At 40.1% G+C, this 8,812-nt stretch overlaps 1 protein-coding gene across 1 annotated transcript; it reads left to right on the forward strand.

Annotated features, from left to right (window-relative positions):
- Position 1: 1 nt before the first annotated feature.
- On the forward strand, positions 2–1,278 carry hoatz (HOATZ cilia and flagella associated protein). Its single transcript, XM_077531308.1, has one exon. The coding sequence runs from the start codon at positions 51–53 to the stop codon at positions 483–485; it is 435 nt and encodes a 144-aa protein (XP_077387434.1). The 5' UTR covers positions 2–50; the 3' UTR covers positions 486–1,278.
- The last annotated feature ends 7,534 nt before the right edge of the window (positions 1,279–8,812 follow it).

Consider the following 8,812-nt stretch of genomic DNA (forward strand, 5'->3'; position numbering starts at 1 on the left):
ATTCCAAACGACGCCCTTCTAAGCGAAGTTCTCCAAAAGTTGCAGCTGTCATGTCGGACCCTCCGCAGCGCAACGTCGAAGATTCAAACGACTTTCTGACCGTGTTCAGCGGCTCCTCACCAGAGGACGTGTCCCAAGCCCGACTTTTGTGGAGCTCCTTGTGCATGGCGACGCCGCTCGAGTCCCGCCTGGTGTCGGCGGACATCCCGCAAAGTTTGCCCGTGTGCCGACCGGAGCGACGCTGCCACCCCGAGCCGCCCAACCTGAACGCCACGAAGCAGAGGGAGGAGGAGCGGCAGCGCTACATGGCTATGGCGGCTCAGAGGAAGGAGACACTGGCCCTACTCCGGCGCCAGAGGGAGCAGAGGATCCAGAAGGAGCTGCTCTCTTTGGCATTTAAACCCAAAACGCCTCGAGACAAGGCGCCAAAAGACAAGACGAACGAGTTGAATATGGAACAGGAGATGGTCAGGCAACTGGACTGAACTGGTTCGACTCCCTTAACACTTTATGAGATCCCTCGAGGCATTAAATACACCATGATAAGACACGAATAACTTGAGGTCTTGAACGCACCACACCACATTGAAGTCTGAAATCAACACTGTTTAAATGGAATATCTGAAAGCACCATTTGTCTATAAGACTACCTTGAGGCCCTGAATGACATCCATCCATCCGTTGACTTGACCGCTTATTCCTCACAAGGGTCGCGGGGGTGCTGGAGCCTATCTCAGCTGGCTTTGGAGCCTGGACTCGAACCCGAGGTGCACCATATGACATACCTGAATATTCTGAACCCACCATACAGCACAAGTGTACAGTTATGAATTTAGTACTGTGAAGACCACCAACACCACCGTGTAAGACTCTGAATGCACCACATGACAATAGTCCACAAGAATACCTGGAGCCCCTGAATGCACCATACTGTATTATGAATGAACTACAGCAAAATACATTTGATATCACTTTAAAGGCAGAAAATCAGTGATATAATAAATATAAGGATGGAATAGTGGCATGTGAAGCCCACAAACATTGTATTGAACCGCCAAGAGACACATTATCACGTTCACATCTTTAAAGGAGACTAAAAATTAGCCGTTGTACAGCAGTTATTAGGATTAAACAACTCTTTCATCATGAGAGTATTGAAATTTGAGTGGAAAAATGCAAACATTTTTTTTTTCCCTAAAAGAAAAACAACAACACAAAAACCTTTATGCCTGTCTACCACTGAATATGAAAATGAACCTTTATACTTGACTTATGACATCAATAAACATTTTCTTAATGAACCCATGAGTAGGCCTACTTGAATCACTCAGAATTTACAGTCGATGTGATTTCTTGTTTGTTGAAAGTAGTTTTATAAAGTTCTATATGATAGCTTAGTTAATAGTTGATTGCACTTGTAGTCCCTTTACAAGGAACACTTATGTTTCTGACACGAGCTTACATGATTTTTAACTTGTTGCCATAATAGGATAAGACAGGACTGACTTGACCTGTTGACTTGAGCTCATCGGGCTTCCCGGCTGCTTTAACGTTTGCAGCCCAGAGTTATCCTCCACCCAAAGTTGGCCTTGAGAAAGTTCCCGAAACAAAGCAGATGAGCCTTTTTCCAAGTCCAGGCTTATTCTGCAGATAAGGAGACGCTCACGTGGTGGAAAAAGTCCAAATATGCCTCGAATTCCACCAACATGCTCATGTAACATTATGTACTTGTAAAGTATGCTGTGGCCCTTTAGTTGTTGTTTTTTGTGTCCCTGTAAACAGTAATGGGAAGTAACCAAAGTACAAATACTTTATTATACAAAAGCGACAGTTCGCTGTTTTAAAAACAACTAAACCCACTTTTTCATATCGTACCTCTCAATTGTTTTATGATTTGCGGAAACTATTTTATCCACCCGAATAAAAGAAAATGCCCATCCCTTGTTTACTAATAACTAGGCATAAATTCTGTATCTCACGTAGCGAGTGTTGTTTTTTCATTACGGTTTTGTTCAAGATAGCAAAATGTTGCAGACTGTTACTCGAAAACCGTTTTTATGGTCGCAAAACACTTTTTCTTGTCGCCATTAAGTTTTGAACATGTTCCATCTAACTGCACAGAGAAACTCCAAAATTATGCAAATATCCTCTAATTGGTCACATTGTGTATATGTGGCTTGTCCGAGTGGACATTTTAAACTAGTCTTTCTATGTTTTTCTTCTGTGGGAAAGGTACCAACCCGAAATGTCAGGCTTGAAGTTGACTTGGAAAATTTTCAGCATCCGAGGTGGTTTTAGGGCTTTAACAAAGGCGGGACGGCGACTGCGTTTTAAGGGTCATTCTTCACTGTTGGGACAGAGGTGGGAACTTTAACACCTGACATTTTTCCGGCAATTAATATTTTATGTTTTCAAATTGCAGTATCAAGGCTGGGTTAAGGTTTTAGATGTAAGTATGGTACTACCACTACTAGTAAAATATTACTTCATCAATTGAAAATACAGCAGTTGTGAAGTGTATTTGATACAGTTGGATAAGCAGTTCAGGATAGAATGATGGCTATGTAATGTTGTAAGTTGACCATAAGAGGGTAGTAGTATAGTTCTTTACACAGCAGCCTCAATGTCACTGAATTTAATATCCATATAATGTTCATAACTTCTCTTGTCTTCCCTTTGGAAAAAAAAAGACATGATTGCTGGGGGGAGTCATTCCTATAATGTAATTAATGATCATCTTTTATGTATCTTATTAAAGTGCCTTGAGTTGATTTCTGCACGTATTGATCATTAATTGATGAGGTAATGCTCGTGTGAGGGTAATTAATACAAATGACTGAGAGCAGCTTATGATGATGCAACACGGCAGTAATCACACGGTCGAGCACGTCCCGAACTCACAAAATTAGGGAGGGTTCTGAATGTTTGGATAGTTTGAGTGGGATGGAAGTATCTCACTCCCAGCTTAATGTTACAAGAGTCGCCTTTGAAATAGGTTTCGGGTTCGAATTAAGGTTTAAACTCTGTAATGAAGGTTACGGTTTTAAGACAGGTTTATGCTTTCAAGCCTGGAATTATTGCAAATAAATGTTCAAGCATCATTTAAATTATAAGTGTTTGAAGCCTGTTCCAGTAATTCTTATTAGGGGTTCAATGCAGGTTTACAATTTGAAATAAGTGTTAGGGTTTTCATTTAGTGTTTGAAAGCAAGATTGTGTCATCGCTACGACAATCAATGTTGACCTTGAGTGTCATAGCTAAGAAAAAAAAATCATTGTGTGCTAGTAAAATGTGTCTCCACAAATCATCGTGACACAAGACAGCAAATAGACACGCTGCTGCAGTAAAAGCAACACGCTGACCAATTTTACAGCACGCTGGTGGTGGTGGCCTTGTAAAAAGATGCTTTCGAAGAACAAGTGTCACGCTGGTGACTTTGAAGCGACCTTCGCAGAACATTGAATCCTCGCCTTCCTTTTGTTTCTAGTATAACTCAGTTTGGAAATGAGCCCTAAAATGGATGCTTTATTGTTACAATCGACCCCTGCAAATTTGCGGTTTGGCACACGTGACATGCATATTCACAGATTGAAGAATTTTGGAGGGTTGTTAAAAAATATATCACGTGCAAAAAAAATAAAATAAAATAAAAAATAATAAAAATAAAAATTGAGATATTGATCTATTTGAATTCTGCACTTAATCCCTTTAAAATGATATATAATACATGTATGTAGCTGAAAAATTGACAAAGTTACAGCAGTTTTAATGTTGGAAGGTTGAAATTGCTAATTTTGAGAAAAAGGGCTTTCAAGTTTTGGTACTTGCATTTTTCAAATGTCCATAGCAACCAGTACCTTAGGAAAAAGATATGAACCTGAAATTTTCAGGAAGTGTTAAAATATCAGTGGAAAGTTAATTTCAATAGGAGGCAAGGTCATCGTCCGAGATTTGAACCCTTTAAATGTTTTGGAAGTTTGACCTCTCAAGAGATAAAATCAGCCTCAACTTTGAAGAACATAATTTATCTTCTGAGGCATCAGCCAAAGTTTGCTTATTTTATTGTTGCTCCTTGTGTTTTTTTCTTGCTTAAAGGAGGTCATATTACCACTGTGGGCAATTTGATTTCATAATTTTGTGTCAATTAAAATATTATTTGCCATTTGATGTGGCCTGTGAAAAGTGATTTATTGATAACTTATCATGGATGAGATGTCTCATCTACGTTTGAAAACGAATAAAAGGAAAATGTTTTTGTTTGTTTGTTTTGTTTTGTTTTGTTTTGTTTTGTTTTGTTTTTTTGTTTTGTTTTGTTTTGTTTTGTTTTGTTTTGTTTTGTTTTGTTTTGTTTTGTTTTGTTTTGTTTTGTTTTGTTTTGTTTTGTTTTGTTTTGTTTTGTTTTGTTTTGTTTTGTTTTGTTTTGTTTTGTTTTGTTTTATCCCACAACCCCACTCCAAGTAATACACGAGGCACACTATGGTATTTACAACTCAATATAGCCTATGTGCATTTTGGGGCGGGGTGTCAAACTGTGACTCTTTTGAGAGGACCATTTTTCATCTTCAAGTTAAATATTTCATAACTCATTTTTCTGTTCATGCCATCCCATTTAAAAGAGCATAAAGTGAAAATGTGTGGCGATATTTGCGACGTATGCAGGGAGACTTTTTTTTTTTTTTTTTTTTTTTGACGCATCAAAGAAACGGTGTGTCCGGCGTCGTATGAAATAGACAACATCGACAAGCGAACAAACCATTACATTAGTATTTACGATACATTATTACATTAGTCTACATTGCATACAAGGCACTGGTGCATGTCACAACTTTTAATTCCCGACGCGGTTTGAGTGAAAGAGTGTAGCCTGCTCTGCGGGGGTATCGCGGCTGCATCCCTCTCTAGAGTTCCACATGGTTTAGAAAGTGTGTGAATCTAATTTGAATTAAAAGTAGACAACGATTTTGTGGTGTGCTGAGAGGTTGGATCCCAAAACGCAGACAAAAATAAGGTTTTAACGATTTATTCACATAACTTGACCAAACTAAAAACAACGAGAATGCATCGAGAATCACGACACGCCAAACCGCCCGTTGGGCAGCGGAGAAGCACAGCGAAACAGTGAGCAATAATCCGGCGACCACACACATTTCTCAGACCCTTATATAGACAGTCAATCTCATTGGTTGTGGCTAGACATGTGAATACCAGTACTGATATGGAATTCTCTGATTGGCTGTTGACCCCGTAACGCGATTACAGATTCTTGACATCATATACAGTACATCACATAGTTTTACAGATCGTCCTAGACATCACATAGCATTAAAGATTCCTGACATCACATAGTCCAGACATCATATAGCCTAAAACTAGTTGAAATTGGATGCTGTTACATTAATACCAAAGGAGACACGTAACGGGTCGTGAACTCTGGCGCACGGTCATGAACTCTACTCAAACTTAACCCAAGCGTGACCCCAGACATGAGACAAGACCCAAACACTCCTGCATGACCCGAGTCATGACAGATTCATTAACAAAATGATCCTGGAGAATATCTCTGTCTGTTTGGATGACATTTCTCTGGTAACCGGACCTATGACAACATAGCTTCTGCTCCATAAGGTAGGATGACTTCTGTTCACGTTTGTGCTGAATTGTGTTTCGACTTTTTTTTGGTTGCTATGTCCATCCATTAGCAGATTCGCTTATCGTCAAAATATTTATATAAATCATTAGTGAATTATGTCTAAGGCTAGGAAAGTCAGGCTATTTTTAAAAATGTGCGCAAGGCGCAATGCTAGCTAGCTAGCATGCTAAAAACACGCCCCCTAGTTACGAGGCATACTGTCTAATAATTGCTTATTTTCATACACTTCTATTACAATTTTGACTTTTGTGCTGCTTGGAAATGAAAGTACCGACCTCAAGGAAGCTATTTGTGGCGAAATCTCAAAATGGACAAAAAATGTCCAACTGTCTAATATCTTCCATATCTCTAGATTGAGCTTGCTGACATGTGGACCATTTTGCCGGAGCAGGTCACATATATATATTTCCCCCATTTATTTCTATTAGTTATACGCGTATTTTCGTTAGTTGCAGGCCAGCTCAGTCCCAATCACCCACGTTAGTGTGAGTTGACTGTATTAGGTGAAAGTGGTGTCTAAAATGGTGACTTCAAACCAAAATGGATGACTTCTTGTTCAATTTTGGGTATGAGTCCTTGAAACTGGTTTTACTTTTAAATGTTTTGTTGTCATCGACAATTAAATTTCATGTCTTATCAGATGGGGCGGCACGGTAGTCGAGTGGTTAGCACGTCGGCTTCCCAGTTCTGAGGTCTCCGGTTCGAGTCCAGGCTCGGACCTTCCTGGGTGGAGTTTGCATGTTCTCCCCGTGCCCGCGTGGGTCTTCTCCGGGTACTCCGGTCTCCTCCCACATTCCAAAGACATGCATGGCAGGTTAATTGGGTGCTCCGAATTGTCCCTAGGTGTGTGTGTGTGAGTGTGGATGGTTGTTCGTCTCTGTGTGCCCTGCGATTGGTTGGCAACCAGTCCAGGGTGTCCCCCGCCTACTGCCCAGAGCCAGCTGAGATAGGCGCCAGCAGCCCCCGCGACCCTTGTGAGGAATAAGCGGTCAAGAAAATGGATGGATGGATGGATGTCTTATCAGATGGTGAAACTGATTTCAGGGGCTTTTTTTCCCTTGCAATTTGCCCAAAATGGTGGCTTTGAACCAAAAAGGTTGACTTCCTGTTTTGTGCATGCGTCCTTGAGATCTGTCATGATCCTGTCATGATAGAAATCTCCACACAATTTCGTAGTAATCATGAAATGGTGCTGGGGTTACTTTTCCCCTAACTTTTCAGGGTAGCAACTGAAGGAATTTTCCCAAAATGGCTGACTTCCTGTTCAATTACAGTTATGGGTCCTTCCGACTTTTTTGTACATCCTTTCATGTCCACCCATATTTACTGTGCACTCTTGAAACTGATGTTGGGGGATTTTTTTTTTTCTTCCAACTTTCCAGGGGGCGCTAGTGACTTTAATAATAAACATGTCGACCCAATTTCGTGTGGGCCGGTGAGACGGATGTCGGGGGCTCAGCCTCTGTTCACGCTTTCATTTGTTGCAATTTTTATTGGAGTTGTGAAGTGCTTGCTGCCACTTGCATCATCGTAACGGGAGCTCTGGGACGGCACTGAGAGCCCCGCAGGAAGCAGAACAAAAAAATAAAATAAAAGCCGAAAAAGTTGAGCCCGCTCAAAGCTTGCTTTAGAGATGAGAAGTGAGCTGAATGACTGACCTGCACACATAGACGCACACACAAAATGACTGACGGAAGCCTGATGGATTTTATTTCTTTATTTATTTTTAAAATCACTCTGGCAGACGAGTCATGTAGTGTCAACTATACGACTGACGTTTTACACAGGGTTAGGGTTTCAAATTTGGGTTTCAAGACAGAGTAATTTATGGTTCCAATAAGGGCTGGAAGATAAGGTTTGGATTTAAAATCAAAATAGAGTCTCAACTTTTGTTTCAATTTGTGGTTCGTTTGTCAAGCCAAGATTAGGGTTATAAACAAAGATTAGGGGATACCATTAAATCTGAATTAGGGTGTAAAATTAGGGTTTCATCCATGGGTTCGAGTTTCAAATTAGGGTTAGTGTTTGAAGTTGGGGTTTGAAACCAATGTTAGGTTTTCAAGTCAGCCTTTCATACTAGGTTGAAGCCTCGGTTTTGGTTTCAAATTATGGTTTCAAAACAGGGTTATGGTTTCAAATTAGACTTTGAAACCAATTTTGTTTCATGCCAGAATTAGGCTTTCAAATGAAGATTTCATAATTAGATTCCAACCTTGGACATGCTTGTCACAAAGTTTAACATTGCTATTCCCTTCTTCCTAATAAAATGTCTACAGATCTGGCATACTTCAAATGTACAGTATGTGTAAATGTATATGTGTATAAATGTATAAATTGTGTATGTTTAAAGTCATTTGACAATTTTGTAGAGGATTGATGTGCTGGTGTAAAATAAGATGAAAAAATAATGACATGGAGGCTTTCAAAGTTGTCTCGGGATTATTAAATCCTCACGAAATCTCAGAGCCAATTTAATCCCGGCTGTTTACAATCTGCTAGCGTTATGTAACACACTAAAAGCTCACACACACACACACACTCTCACACACAGACACACACACTGCTCACTTCTGTGGTTGGTGCTGCTCATTTGCATTCATTTGTGTTGCCGTTGTTTTAGGTTGATTTTACAGGTCTGAGGGGGACTTGAATCATCGTTTTCGTAGCGCCTTCCGCACGCTCTTTACGGCATCCACGTCAATTTTGTGACCACGGATTGATTCTGAAGCTGTAAAAGTTTCATTACGCTCGGATTTTGTGCTTAGGTGTCAACCTGCGCTTTTCTGCGACTGTAAAAGCACATAACGAAGGATAAAGTGATGATCGCATTGTCATTTGTGGACTTCAAATTAGGGCAGGTTAAGTCAGGATTCGGGTTTTAAATTAGAGTTTTAACTTTAAAAGTAAAAGAATCCCATTGTTTGAAATCTGAAGGATCACAACCAGACTTGTACATCATTTCATGCATCCATTCATGCCCAAGTTCACGGACAGGGACCTCCCCCAAGGACACTGCTGAGGATTAATGTGTTGGCCATATAAGTTGTCTGTCTGTCTTGGAATAAAAAATGTTTTATATTGCATGTATTCTTTGTGGAAATTCCAAAATGTTTCCATAGAAGGGGGCAAACAAAAAGGCAGAATGTTCCGTGAAATATATTT

The sequence above is a fragment of the Festucalex cinctus genome, chromosome 1, assembly GCF_051991245.1.
Source record: "Festucalex cinctus isolate MCC-2025b chromosome 1, RoL_Fcin_1.0, whole genome shotgun sequence".
In the NCBI taxonomy this organism is placed as follows: domain Eukaryota; kingdom Metazoa; phylum Chordata; class Actinopteri; order Syngnathiformes; family Syngnathidae; genus Festucalex; species Festucalex cinctus.